General features: G+C 40.5%; 1 protein-coding gene across 2 annotated transcripts in view; it reads right to left on the minus strand.

The window, feature by feature from the left end:
* Gycalpha99B (guanylate cyclase 1 soluble subunit alpha 2) overlaps nt 1-5,384 on the minus strand; it is a 38,776-nt gene extending 33,392 nt beyond the window's left edge. Inside the window, exon 1 of one of the 2 annotated variants that reach the window (XM_012285422.2) lies at nt 4,370-5,384. In XM_012285422.2, coding sequence (XP_012140812.1) covers nt 4,370-4,609 — 240 coding nt within the window. In that variant the 5' untranslated portion in view covers nt 4,610-5,384. The remainder of the gene's footprint in view (nt 1-4,369) is intronic. The other variant, XM_003703266.3, reaches the window with a different exon arrangement.
* Nucleotides 5,385-15,984: the final 10,600 nt, after the last annotated feature.

Below are 15,984 nucleotides of genomic sequence, written 5' to 3' on the forward strand. Positions count from 1 at the left end.
TTAAAGTTAAAATTAAATGTATAAAAATGATGAACCACAATGGTAGTGATGGGTCAATTGCTCAATTAAATTTGATACTTCTATATTTTTGTCTCACAAGATTTTCAAATTTGAAGCTTCAAAATCAGGAACAGAAAAGATTTGATATCGTTCTATCTATCCACGTCCCTCCGAGAAAATCTGGGGTAATCTTACAGGATTCTAAAAAGACTTGGATCTAAATTTTCAGATTATCAGAAAATTGTGAAAATTTCAAAAAGAGATTAGATATATCGAACAAGTCGAAAGACCCAGATTCTAGATCGCAATCAAAGAGCAACGAGATTTTGATTGCACTCCCCCGAAACCGATTTACGTTTGATCAGCAGTCAACAGCGTGATAGATTGGACGATAGGAGGATATGACAGTCAAGATGACTTTGTCCACGAATCCGCAAAGCCACCAACGGAATTCCAAGAAGCATCGATATCGCGCGAACCCTCTTCGCCACACTATGATCCATTATCCTGAAACGACTCAAGAAACAAGGTCAGCCTTCAAAGAAAGCCAATCTCGAGCTCATTGACGTCGGGCAAAAGTTTAATCGCGATTCATAGGCGTAACCTGTTGAATCGACGACCCTTAATTGGCATAAACATCGAGTCGTATCGATCAAAGGGATCCTTGACATTCGTTTCGAGTCGCCTTTTCGTCGGCAGTCTGGAATGAAGCTCGATGCAACGTTGTTTAACCGTACGGATAGTAACGCTTTGTGGAGTTCGGTTAGGTTACAACCGCCTCAGTTGGAATAACCGCAACCCGAAGTAACTGCCTCGAAGCGAACCCGGTGGGTCATAATTGCATCGTGATCTTGCGGGAACATGTCCATTAGCCGATTGATTCCGTTTGCGTCTCATTCGACGTGGAACGACCGCGCGGAAATCAACTGCTACAACAATTAACGCGAAAGTCGAGTTCAATCGAGTTTACATCTCGAAGAATAAACGATGAAGAAATTTCGCTAATTCGTTCTGAAAAATCTTCCGCCTGTACTTTCTACCTAAAGCAGACAAGTCAAACACGAATTCTCCGCGAAAACTACCCGGAGCCTCGATATGCAAACGAGGTTCACAAGTCGGTGGTATCAAATTCGAATTAAGCGCTTGTTGCTGAAACGTATCGGGCAATATGCACGATTTCAGCAAACGAGACGCTTCTAATTTGAAATTCATATTGCGCCGCAGTCGATGGTGTCTTGGTGACCGAGTAGACGAGCTACCGAAACACATGGGATCGTTTGGGAAATGTTAAACGTTGCCGTGTCATTCGTGGCTCTCCCTCGAGGATCGATTACACTTCGCGGGTCGAATTGATGCAGAGAACTAATGGGAATTTCATGACGGCAAGGAAAAACGAGGCCAACGACAATGGTTTGTTCGCCCTTAGCTGCGATTTCGTTCGGCCTCGAACGTGTCCTCGTTAAAAAGCACCGCGATTTTAGACGAATTTTCAATCGACCATTAGCCGATCGATCATTATCGCGAATCTTGTTCCGTGGAAATTCACTCGCTACGTTTCACGCCGCGATATCGCAGGAATTTTTTTACAATTCCGATTTCGCTGTTGGCTCGCATAATGGAAAGGAACTTTGATACCCGTTCGTTCGCGAGTTTTAAATTTCATCTGTACCGGCCGATAAAACTTCGTATACAACGTTACCGAAGGAAACTTTTAAGATCTGTATACTTTATATTGCGTGAGGCGAAAGATCCATCAACGTCGCGATTGATTTAATTACCAAGTTAATAAACACGGTAATTGGAAGTTCGATATTTCTAAATTCTCAATTTTCTTAATCACCGAGCTTCTAAGTCGGAGACACCGATGACGGCGGGCTTTTCGCCGGGCGTTTAATCTGTCCATCGCTGCCATAGTCGCTTTCAAGCGTTCATTAATACTTCTCAGTGTTCTATACATCGGAACTACCGTTTCCACGGCTGAAGTTCCTCGCTGATACTCCTTGCAAGATAAATAAGATTACACGATCCGGTTGCAGGAAAAGTTCGTTTTCAATTTATTCGACTACCGTCTCGTATTCGCGCTAAATTTATCAGGCGTTAAACGAATCGCGAAAGCGATGCGGTAAATCGCGTCGAACTGAAAGCCGTCGATCATTCGGGGGTGGCGAATCGCCAGGTGGAAACTTTGTTTTTTTTTCTCGGGGAAAACGTTTCTCGCTGCGTTTCCATAAGCAGGGCTATTAATCGACGGCGCGGTATACGCGGAGTCAGCAAGAAACTTCGAAGCAGTTTTTACGCGACAGAACGAAACAGGAGCAGTTTTCTCGGCCACGCGTTTATTGCACGATTCCGACCCAATTCCCGGAGGGGAAGAATTCTAATTTGTATTACAACAAGAACGTTGCTCGTATTTCTTGCTGGACGATCTATGGCGATCTTATCGCGTTTAATAACGAAGCGGTTACGTTGGCCACGAAACATCCTGTTGTTGGAAGAACAGATGGAACTTATGCATACGAAACTTTGTTTTTCTTCGAACGGAAACCAATGACATCGTATTCTGGTTTCGCCGATATCGAAATTTATGCAGATGGCTTACAATGCGGTAGAATCAACTGTTCTGCAGCGGGGCTATTTTAATCCGGTTTTGGATTCAATTGGACAATTGGGTTTTATCTGAATTTTATACGTTCTGAAATTTTTAGCGACACCTGATGCATTTAGATCGCTTATCAAATTTACAAGACTAATCTGAAATTATACATTTTTTTAAATATTATTTCTTTAGATATTTGTTCGTATACTATTTTAATAAAATTTTTATTATTCAATTTCAGTAAAAGCTCCATTGTATGTTTCATAATTGATTGATGCAGCAGTTCAAGAATTAATAAAATGGTATATTCGATAAGAAAAGTATTATAACGTTATTTTGTGTTTGAAGTAGAATTAATTATCTGTAACGAGAATCACGAAGTGTTTAAGTTCCACTACATATTTGCATCAATGGCATAGCAGTTGAGATAAGAGAAATTTTAGGACTTTATATTTTATAGCAAGGATGAAAGCGTAAGATAAAGTACCTCTCATCCTAAAAATGTATGAGACCCTTATCTTTTTAGCTGATAAATTGTGAAAGCTTTTTAACCTTCGTACGCTAGTCCTGTGAAGCATGCATATCCTTTATACGTTAGGGTGTTAAGACTGTAATATACTGATTTTTAGAAGAGAGACGTAGAGGAAATATTATCTAAACACAGATAATCTAAATTGCACGATATCATGAGACATTTATATTTCTACCTTTCGCGGAGATAATCATATAAATCTCTTCTTTTATACCGTGGAGAACTTCTGTTCAAATAATCGCTATTATCGTACAACTTTCGAATATTTGCGGAGTTGGGCAAATTGCAGACTCATTAAAGAATAAAGATTATCAGTGAAGTCAATGATTGGTGACTAATCGATAATCGACAATTAACGAATAAAGCAAGTAATCGAAGCTGCAGTAATCAAAGGATACAGTCGACTCAATAATCATTAGCTACGGAGCGATTACACTTTCGATTATGATTGAACTAATATAATTATCATTTCAAACAATCCATCGTATAGTTTATGTACCTATCATACAACAAAACTTTGATTCAAGCTTATGACGTTATCGTTCTAGTAAAATATAAACTATTTCATCGAGCAATTACAAAATTCATCATTACAAATTTATAAATTATTTATTACAGTAAGGAAATATTATGATCACTTGCAACACTCAATTACAGACAATCGCGAAGCAATCTCGAGTATTGCAGGATCTACGGTAGATAAAGCTGCAGCTCGCAATGTACGAAGCTTTGTCTTGTTTTCCCTCGACAAAGAAGCTTCTTTACGTTTCTCGACAGATCTGTTTCCAGTTCGATAGAAACAGTCTCGGCTCCGCTTAATCGGACATTGATCGATACCCAGCATGTAAAGAACCAATGTAACGAGATGCGTATACCGCACAAGGTTAGGACACGCGATGTGATTCTCGGTCTCGAGGACCGTTAAGAGGATCTCGTCTGTAATACGACTCGCGTCTCCGAAGTAATAACCTACAGTAGAAAAATCAGGGAAGAGACCGAAGAAAATTGAATTCTCAAATTCCCTCGCAAAATACATGATAAAGGTAGCGAACTTGGAAGAAGGAAGTCGCATAAATTCCTTCATTACCCATATCGTGCTCCGACAAGTTCGCCCTCGTGCTCCGAGTTCCCCGAGTTTCCTAGACGCAATCAAAATTCTGTATACGAAAGTTTCGCGTCCGATAAGTCGTTCTAACCGGAAGGTCGTTAATAAAAGCATAATAGAAACATAGTTTATCTACCGATGGATTGGTTAAGACCAGAACCGCGGCCCTCAGGTGTTTCAGGTTCAACGTCTGCGTGTCCTCGGTGTCGTCCGTCTCCTCTCGCATCAACAACGACGTCACTTCGAACGAGGATTGTCTAGATTTTCCGCCGTCGTCTCGTCCTAGTCGCGCGATCCTCCGCGGACCATCGTCCTCTCGTTCCCTCTGCTCGTCGCAGCTCGCTTTCAAGCGTTCCCGTGAAAAAGGACATGCCATGTTGTTGCCCGGCTTGCGTCTCGACTCTGCCACTTGGATCGGTCAGGGGGTCGCGTTAACGAGCGGTCGAGTTACACGGTGCTCTCATGTCGATCAGTGCAGTCGACACTGTTTGGTTCTAGCCGGTCGTCTTATTTAGCAATCGGTCGTACGATACGCGCGCTTCTGTCAGGGGTGCGTGGTCGTGCGGCATCGGATTCGACCGCTCTCATCGTTGCCGTCGTACCGTGGCCAGGCACCTGCCTCGAATGTTGTCCGCGCCTCGTGTATCAGGCGGCCGTTAACGCCGCTATCATTTCACTTATTACTCGGCTGGCACGCGCTTATCGCCGTCCGTGTTACCGCAATGCAATCAGCACTCACCACCCGGCGTCCTCTACGACCTCCTCACCGGGTCAGCAGCGGTGTGCACGCGGTTGCATGCCAGCCCCTAACTGGCCGGTCAGCCTGTCCCGTTCGATCAAACGCGAACGATGCACAGATACCCGCTTCGAACGGGGATTTCTCCCTTTATTTATCACCGTTTTAGCGCGGTCACGAGGAGGCGAGTTTTCGCGGACCCGATCGCTATCGCTCGATCACGGGTTCTACGGAAAAACGAAATTCGCGCGCGGTTAGCCGGTTTTGGTGGCTTAATCGCGGTACACGATCGGCCGTCGATTGGCAAGCACGCTACGTACGGTGGCGTGTCGGAGCGCGTAGCGCCATACTAGTCGCGGATTGACCGAGGCGCAACGAGCAGCGCCGAGTCGCCGCGCCGTTTCGTCGGCGAAGGGTGCACGGAGGGAGGAACCTCGGGTTCTGGGAACAGCGTCGGGGCTCGGGGGTTGCGGCGAGCGTCGAGGCGCCACGATGGACGGCGTTCGAAACGCCTGCGCGAATTTTCAACCCCTCTCGACCTACCGAGAGAGCGGCTTTTTCTCTTTACTGGCAGCTCTTTCAACCGCAAACGAAAACCTGCTACCTCTGCCCTACTTGCTTGCCTGCCTGCCTGCCCGCCTGTTTCCTGTTCCTCTGCTTGCGAGATTCTACCAGCATATATACAATAACCCGCAAAAGTATTCTCTACCTTCTTCGCTTCTTCAATTTTCTAAAGACGCACATTTTGGAACACTCGGAAATTGCGGTGATCGCAATGTCATCAACAAACTTTTTCTCACATGTTCGTTTCAAGAAAAATCTTATAGTACTACGAACGAATTCTGTCAACATTAGGTATACAAATAATTACAATTGTCAACTAATAAATCTAGAGACAAGAATTGTTTCTAATAATCTTAGTATTACAATCCCCGTAATAATGTTAGAGAGTATACAAGAACGTAAGCTCAGAAAGGAAAAATATCCTTCCAAAGTTCTCCCAGAGTTTCCCCAGATCCCCCAGGATTCGCAATACTTCTGAACGACGTTGTACACGGTATAGTTTCACCCTGATGCTTGTTCCGCGTAGAATTTCGTGGAAACCCAAATCCAAACCCTTCTGTCTGGAACCCTTTTACTCGGAGGTTCGTCGGACAAACCGATTGACAGGCCGAGCTGTCGATAGAATTTGGCCTTTCTTCGCGCACGCTGTGCCATGCATGTTGTTTGCATACGGATCGTGTGTTGTGTTCCTTTGACTAGAACTATGTTACCTGTGCTATAGCCGACACAGGCTTAACGCCTCAGGATACTATTGTAGTATCGGGAAATTTATTGCTGGAAGGTCTCTGGCTGAGGGAAAAGGATTCGAGGCGTGTCTCCCTCGAGGAACGGGTTTAGTTTAGAGTTACGTTTAAACTGAAGCGTTTGTGGCCTTAAAGGGATTTGGTCAATCTTATTATCTCGCGAGGAAACTGAAACGATTCGACGTTTCTGATGCACTTTGTTCTGCGTAAAAAGCCTCCGAGGATTTTGCATAATACTCTGATTTACCGTCTTTTGCGGACAAATTTCTTCCCTTTGTTGATCAGCAGTTTGACGACTTTGAAGATGAAAGTGTTTCGATGAATCCACGACACTTTCATTCGAATTCAGGTGATTTCAATTGTGTCGCAGAAATTGGAAGATGTATTCGTGGAGTATATAGGTTTCCTGGAAAAGATAAAGAAACAGGTGCAAGACAAGCGAGATTGGTTGGGACAAGGCACACAAAGAACTTGAGAAAATTGACCCCCAAGGTACACGAGAGTGTCGCAAAGGAGGCAAAATTTTGTAAACGTAGATTCGCCTCCGGTTGTTTCTGTGTTTCACGTTGAGAACGTTGGATGGAAGTTTATTTAACAAAAGTTGAAAAGTCACTGAATAGAAATATGGAAGACACACGCTGTGACCTTCCCTTTTGCCGTCTGTGGCCCCTTTAGACTTTTCCTCGGTGAAAATTCTTAAAGCAGCCGACGTACGCTGAAATACCAACTATGCTTCAGAATGTGGGTCACTGTGCTTTCATAACTTTCAATATTCCGAATCGATATAATGTTACGAAGACACTGAGCTATCCGTCGTATTCGATTCTTCTTTTCAACGAAAGTTTCTTTGGTAAAGCCGGTGACACGATTTGGAAAATCCTTCTACCCGCGAGAATAAAGAATAAGATTATCTGGGATGCAAACAGTATTACCGGAGGTGAACATATTTTACTCGTTAACTCAGGAACCAGGTGCATCCTGGATTAATCGCGATCCAAACCAGTGAAAAATATGGTATCTGAGTTACTCAAGCTTCTTCTGTGTTTTTATATTCTTACATAATTATATTTTTGTATGGATCGATTTTTAGATCCAAGCTTGATCTTAAATCAAAAGTCTCATCTTTTTAGATTTTGACGTCCACAGATTCTCCTAGTTTTAAATGACCACGTCCTCAGATTCTTGCAACTGTGGGTTTCTATACCTCCGGACTCTCACAATTCTGAATCTCCATATTTTCATAATTTAAGACCACTTTTCAAGATTCTTGTAATTTTGGACCTTCACATCTCCAGTTCTCATAATTCTAGATCTCCACATCTCAGATCCTTACATTTTCTGATCCGACCTTCACATCAAACCTTCACATCCTCGATCTTCAAATGCCAGATTTCCAGATCCCTAAATTTCGCAATTCTGATCTCCAGATTCCTGAACCTTCAGCTGCTTATATCCTTCAGGTCCGATATTCCCTTAAATCTACATCTCCGAATTTATAGTATTTACACATTCCTACATCTCCGCATTCCTAATTGAATACAATTATAAAATAAAAATTGACATAACAAATCTTAAAGCGAGAGGTAAAAGACCACCGTCGGAAATTAATATCTGAAAGACCCAGCGCATCATTTATAAAACACGAAACAAGGTAGGTAAAGAAGAAAGTTAAATTCATATTATCGTTGTCCCGGTGGTTAGTCGTTCAAACGTTGAATAACAAGTTGCGAAAACTTATCTACTTTGAAACAACACGAAAGTAATAACACTTTCAATTTACATTTCTCATTCCTTAAAGTCCCGCTCGCTAGAATCGAGGGGTCCGTTTTTCTTGTTCGTCGCTACGTGGGTATCTCCTTTTGCATTGTTCACACTTAATGACAAGCGAGTCTGCGAACAGAAACTTCATGCCGCTTGAAAGCATTGTCTTAAAACGACAGAATTCTTTGTAACTATAATAATGCTGTTCCTCCGTTGCCTCCAGCACCGCTGGATCTACAGGGTGTACCGTCGGATATGTGCTGCCCATTTACAGAATTGATTCGCCGCTCGAAAACAGTGAACAAACTTCCTATAAACTTATGTTCCATTTGACCTCGTTTATGGAACACAACCCGTTTCGTGCTGTTCTAATAATTCTTCCGGCATCCGAAGCTACTTTCATTCTGTTTACAAACAGTGTTTCGTATATTTTATGTGGTTATTTTGTCGCTTTAAATATGCAGTGCTGCAGGAGGTTAGTTGGTTGCTCTTTTTTAGTATTCTTAAATTTCTAGGTAGGTCGTCAGATCTCTACATTTTTGCATTTCTGTTTTTTTTTTTTAGATGGCTAGGTAGTTAAATCACTGGGTTTTTAGATTCATGGAGGCATGGATCCTAGGTAGTTCAGTCGTCAGATCTTTAGATACCTAGTGAGCTTGATACTTATAGACCTCAATATCTAGATAGGTAGGTACTTAGAAATGTAGGTAGTTGAATACGTAGTTAGCTAAATATTTAGATACCTAGTCAGCTAGATATATAGACAGTTAGATACCTAGTCAGCTAGATATCTAGACAGTTAGATACCTAGTCAGCCAGATACCTAGACAGTTAGATACCTAGCCAGCCACATATCTAGATTGTTAGATACCTAGTCAGCTAGATCCCTAGGCAGCTAGATACCTAGACAGCTAGATACCTAGATAGCTAGATACCTGGATAGCTAGATATCTGGATAGCTAGATACCTGGATAGCTAGACACCTGGATAGCTAGATATCTGGATAGCTAGATACCTGGATAGCTAGACACCTGGATAGCTAGATACCTAGACAGCTAGATATCTAGACAGTTAGAACCCAGTCAGCCAGATACCTAGACAGTTAGATACCTAGTCAACCACATATCTAGACAGTTAGATACCTAGTCAGCCAGATACCTAGACAGTTAGATACCTAGTCAACCACATATCTAGACAGTTAGATACCTAGTCAGCTAGATACCTAGACAGTTAGATACCTAGTCAACCACATATCTAGACAGTTAGATACCTAGTCAACCACATATCTAGACAGTTAGACACCTAGTTAGCTAGATACCTAGACAGCTAGATACCTAGATAGCTAGATCCTGGATAGCTAGATATGTAGACAGCTAGATACTTAGACAGCTAGATACCTAGATAGAATGATTCATAGATACATTGTATATACCTAAATACATAGATACATAGATACATAGTTACTTAGATAGCTACATAAGTAGCTTCTGGATCCCCAAACTACATAAGAACATATCTTATATTTTTTGCTAATTAACTCAGACAAAATAAACCTCCTTCACTCGCACGATTATTGGAACACCATATATATCTGTAACCAAGCGAGAAACTTCCTCGTCGCCGTTGCTCGTCATTCTCCTACTTTGTCTCGTTTTTCACCATCTTTTTTTTCGTTATTTTCTTGGCGAAGCTGTGCCATTATCAACGCGTTGTCTTCATCCCTTTGGCTCGCAGTTTCAGGCAATTTTACCCGAATCACCCTTTTGAATGTTCGCGATCGACCCGAACAATCCTGAATACATTCAGGCAAAATGAAATATCTGGTAAAGCGTGTGCATCTAAAATGCTTCAGTTCCACTAATGGGCTTCGCTGATGGTCAAACAATTTTCGATAATGCAGCGTGTGTACTGTGCTCTTTGAGCTGTTTAATTTGCAGTTATTTAGTAACGCCGTCGGGCAAATCTATTAGGTGTTTACGAAGCTCTGTTTTTAGAGCTGATCGAACTTGCAGAGCTTTTTGCCAAACATTCAGCGAGTCATTTATTATGACGGCTGTTCTGGAGATTTCATCTGTCTAAAGCTTGGCAGCTTCTTCTTTAGGAAGATTTATTTTTATATATGTAATTCATGCAGATGATATGTTATAAATATGTGACATCGAATCATGTCAAAGATAAATGATCGTACTTATAATTAACAAGAATTTATAACAAGAATTACATAGTATCTAATTGTAACTGAGCTCCCATTTGAAAGTATTTCAATGAAAAATTTTTAATGTAAAGAGCTGTAATAATTTGAGTACAGATTGCACATTCAGTGATACTCATGTATTCTGAGTAAGTTTATTTCGAGAATCATTCCATCAGCTTTAAATGGACTAGTAAGTAAATGAATATTCCGATATTCAATAGCACTCCAATTTCCAATACCTCGACACTTGGTTTCAGTAGAAAAGCGTGAAATAGTAGCTCTTAAACTTTCGCAGCCTGTAATTCTGACACGGAAGATAAATGCCGCAAAAAGGTTGGAAAATTTATTTTCACGCATCGCGCTTCGAATTATCTGATATTCAAATTGCAACCAATATTGCCACCGAAAATACACGAGCACAGAATTTAACTGCGGTATCGCCTCGATCGCAGCAGAGATAGTACCATAATGTAAAGTGGATTCTTTCTCATTCTTCATAATTGTTTGACCAAATTAATACTCTTACGATTCGTGAGATCTATGACTTTTGAATTTTATGCTTTCTGTCGAGAAATATTATTCGTGAAATTACATTTGCAAGCTTTCTACATTACAAAATTAGCAGTCGATAAATTATAATACATTAATCTCCACGGTGAACACGAATGTAATAAGGCACATTATCGTATCATTTAAAGATATAATCATTTAATTTTCGATTTGAAGCTTTCAACTGAATATTTCATGTTATTGAATATCTTATAATACCGTATTTGCAATTTCGTATCATGTTCGTGTATGTAATATTCATGCGACACTATTCAAGTGCTTTTTATAACGTTTCATTGACGATATTAATTAAGTGGACATTTTCACAGATCCACTGTTGTGAAAATCATGAAAGTCGCACTCGATTAATATTATTTTTATTCATTGTAAATTTAGATATTCATAAATGTTATTGAATATTTTATAATACCGTATTTGCAATTTAGTATCATGTTCGTGTATGTAATATTCATGCGACACTATTCAAGTGCTTTTTATAACGTTTCATTGACGATATTAATTAATTGGACATTTTCACAGATCCACTGTTGTGAAAATCATGAAAGTCGCACTCGATTAATATTATTTTTATTCATTATGAATTTCGATATTCATAAATGTGAACATTTAAAGATTTCAACACATAAAGAATTTAGGAAGTTGCCTTACGGGATTTAAACTTGTAATAATTTAACAACTTCATAATTAAAAAATGTATTACGTCATTTAAAGAAAATGTACGTTCCATCCCAACACGCAGAAAGAGCGATGAACGAAGATAAACTCGCAAAGATTCACTTAGGCGGACAATTGATACTGATCAGATTTGTTATCCTGTCAGTGGGATGTAATTGGCAGAAGTTCGTAAACGACATTTGCACTTGGGAACAGAGTTACCAGTGGCTTGTCCAGGGTGAAATAAACAGGCTTGTAAATCGTTTAGAGCGACGATACCGTGACGACCGACCGTCACGTTTCTGTGTCACGTACGCCCATATATACGCTCGTACTACTTGAGTCGTCGAGAGCGCTAGCAAATCGATGCAGCCTAATTAGCGGTCACTAATTTTTCCTTCCACTTTCCTTGGTCGACTGCTGCGCAATTAGGCGGCTCGTAAGAAGATGCTGAAACTTAATGGACGGCAAAAGCGATAAAAACTGGAGATAAGAAAGGAGTGAAAGGTAGCGCGACGATAAAGGATAGTTCTTTTAGGATTTGTTATTCTGTCCTGTTACAATGTTTTCTTTAACACCTTTACTGCCATGGGATCAGCCTCGGGGCTAACGTAATAGAATAATTAACTCTTCAATCTTTTCTCACAACCTTAACGAGTCTCAATTTGTGAATTTTGCAATTTCGGAATTGTGTCTTCGTTTAATTACCTCGTTCGAAAGTTAATTTATCACTCGACCGTAGCTGCTACGTCGTTATTTGCGAAAGATTTTTCAACGTAACTTTTGGAAGTAATGCTAAACGCAAGCGAAACAGTGCTGATCTTCTATTGACAAAACGAATACGTTTCCACGGTTTCAATATTTTAGCTGTTCAAACAGACAGTCGATTCATCTGCGCGGTTCGTATCGGCCGTAGGATTACATTTTCTGGTGGAAAACATCGAGGACGATAGAAGCGTGTATTTAGCATTACGAAGTGAGACATGGTTGCCAGAGCAGAGTAAGACAACAAAAGACAGTTTTTATGTCCCAGTTATGCTTCGCTGCGACTACGTCGGATTAATGCAAGCAATTTCCTTCCACGGGATACGTAAACATCGGCGAAAATGCCTGGTTATTTCGCGAAGGAGCAAGAAAACAATGAGGGAGGGATATTAATTTCATTCGAATCATCGTGTTCTCCGAATCGATCATTCAACAACCTCGCAAAGTAGAACGACACGGAATTAATTTCGCGGTTCCCTGCAAAGCCCGAAGAAATGTTTCATTTCCAACGGAATGCTTCTCACGGAATAAGAAACAGGGTATTAATTTAATTAAGAAGTTAATATTTCGTGAACGGCGCGAATAGAATAGGCAAGTTCGCGATAAACTCGAAGCTGCACAATAATCTCAGAGCGAAGCAGCAGACCGGGTAAACGTAGAAATTTGCGGCTAACTAAACGACGACACACCGGCTCGAAGATTGCATTGCGCTAACCGCATGCTTTGTAATAGAAATCCTTTGTCCGTACATCATAAATTAGTCCCAGTTGGCTCGTAGGACGACGCTCATTCCGCGACGAAATTATGGCACCACAGGACATATCAAGAAAATTGTATAATCATGCGTTTGAAACCGGGACTTGGACATTTTTCCCTCTCACAATTTACTTGCTTCTCTCAACAATTTACTTCCCTGTGGATATTCAAGATTTATACGTTGCACGGCTTTTTAACTCTGGACTCCAGGATTTTAAATTTTCAAACTTCTTTAACTGGCTCGTAATGTACATGATGTTTGTCTTCTTTTGAACTGACAAACGTAATGAAACTTATTTGCAACATGGTCACTGTACTTGAATAAGTGCTATCATATGATAAAAGTTATATACGATCTTCAGAAGAAAATTTACTATTATTAATCTTAATGTAAAATGCTTTTCAGAAGAGTAGTTTAGTTTCCTTCAACTATAGAAAGATCATGTCTGATAAGAATAACACTGACTGATATGAATATGATTATAAAGATATTCATAATATAATGTACCTATTTATTTACATATAACAAATATTTAATATTTTGTCTCTATAAGTTAGGTAATACTTAAGTCATATTTTCCTATCCAATTACGAAGCACTACGCTCCTAAATGGGCAAAGCGATGAAGCCGAGTGACCGCGTCGTAAAACCAAACACAAATATTTGGGAGAAATTCGAGCAGTTGGTCCTTTTGCGAATAAGTCAAAGAAACAAGGAAACTTGGGAATCATGTTCGAAAGTTGGAGGAAAACAAGCTATACGAGAGAACGTTGGCTCTGGAGAATTACTACTAGCCGTAGCACGAATCCTCAAGATCGACCACTGCGTGACGCGAAGCAATGAAAATGGCGGAAGCGAGTGCTCTGGGAGCGTCGAATGGTCGCCGAGATCTCGCAAGTGAACTCGATAGTAAACGTTGTTATCGAACCGATAACGTAATGCGAAAAGTTTCACTCTCCCTGCGATAAAGACAATTCAGCAAGATGATTGCGAAGATACAAGTTGGAAGATGTGCAAGGAAGATTAATTATTTCGGAAGTAATACTTTCTCGCCCACTTTCATTACTCTTCGTTGTTCTCGATAATACCAGGATTTAATTTATTACTTTTTATAACTGTATTTTTAATTACATTCATACTTGCACACGTTTGTAATAATTTTACAATGCTTTCTCGTGTCGTTCAATGTACTACAACCAGAAATCTCCATTATTTAATCTCTTTTTTTCCGCTCTTTCGTTATGTTCTTTCATTGCACCAGTTTTTCAGAATTTATACAAAATAGAGAACCGTGAATGAATTCTGTCAAAGTTCATTTTAAAGCACGAAGTACAGCGAGAGAATAATTGGAGCACCAACAAGCTCGTACATTTAAATTAAAGTAACATGGTCCACTTAAAACGGGTACCAAATAATTTGTAAATTGTGCAAACATGTACATCTCGTTTGAATAATATATGCATTAACTACGAAATTGACATTTTATTGTTTTTAAGTTTAGGAGCCTGTTTGAATAATACTAGAGGTGTTTGTTTAAACAAAATAGTAGTTATACGAAACAATGGTATAATTATACACCAAAATCAGAAATAATAACATAGAGGTACAATGGAACAGTCAAATAATAGTATAATAAGATACGGGATCTATTTGATCTGTAATTTCAAACACGGACTAATTAACGTTAAACTCGCTGAAAACCTGTCTCGCTCGTGTGTGCGCTCCATTATTGATTAACGAACTTCATTATGTTAATAACATAAAACCGAGGAGAAAATGTTTACCTTGCACTCGTCACAATGGGTATAGAAACTTTTTCGCGAACTTCATTAAATCAAACCATAATTAAATATGCGCCAAATTTTTAAATGCACTCGGAATACACATTTTATTGACATTTTCGCATAAATACATCGGTCGCTTTGTATATTAACTCGTTTGACCCAGTTACTTTTTATTGTGGCAGGACTACCTCTGACCACAAATTTTTCGTAAACATCGATAAATTATTAGACTCGGAAGACCAAAAGTACAAACGTTTACTGAAATTTGGTGGCAAATAAAAACTGCAAGGGAAGCTCATAACACCCGTCCCGAAGAAATATCGACGCAGTTACCATCGTGAGTGCCATACGATTGTTGCTCTGATAATAGTTTCCCCCATGAATTTTTAACCTGCGAAAAATAGGGGATCGTAAGATTGCGTTCGTAGCGCGTCGTTTGGAGAAATTGTGAACTTTCGGGAGAACGCTCTCATCCGGCAAATTAGCCCGATACCTCGCGCACAAAGAGAGCTGGAAACTGTAATCAGCTACATTACGAAGGAGCACGTTGCTGCGAAAGCTCCGTTTCCGGCAAGCTCGTTTCTTTCGTCACGAGTCGGCGGTGACGAGTTTCGTGCAAGTGGCCCTGAGAAGTTCTGCACGACAAAGACGCGACGGAAAGTTTCCTGGCCGGTCGTGCACTCGCTTCGATTCGTAACGCGTCAAAACTTCGGATTCGATTGGCTTCGCGAACTTTATCCGTCGAGAGAAAAGCCCTCGACAACGCTCGCTGCGTTTCGATTACACGCGCCCGACTATCGAGACTGCTTGCATGCAAGTTCGCCGATAGTTTCGCCCGGCGATGAATCGGGCCTCGCTTAACGTTCGATCGACCAACGAGAAACTTAAATAATGGACGGCTGCCTGGCTATGCTCCAGCCAACGTCGAGAGGGTTCGATTTTAGCTTGTTCGCATTATCGACGATCCGTTTATCCCTTGTCAGAGAGACCAACTATGTTAGGAGTTAAATAATTGCATTGCGTTATCGAATGATTGTCCTGCGATGAAACGGAGACGTCTTCCTGCGAGAGATTGAATTCTTGATACGAGTTTCTGCTGCAATCTGCAAATACTGCAAGTTCGATATACACTTCAAAAAAATAAGTCCGGTACTTCTCCATTTTCCAAAGTTTCTTCAAATATTTTTGTAGACGATTTTTAATCTCTGCCGCTGACTTCTACGT

Source organism: Megachile rotundata, chromosome 5 (genome assembly GCF_050947335.1).
Source record: "Megachile rotundata isolate GNS110a chromosome 5, iyMegRotu1, whole genome shotgun sequence".
Lineage (NCBI taxonomy): Eukaryota > Metazoa > Arthropoda > Insecta > Hymenoptera > Megachilidae > Megachile > Megachile rotundata.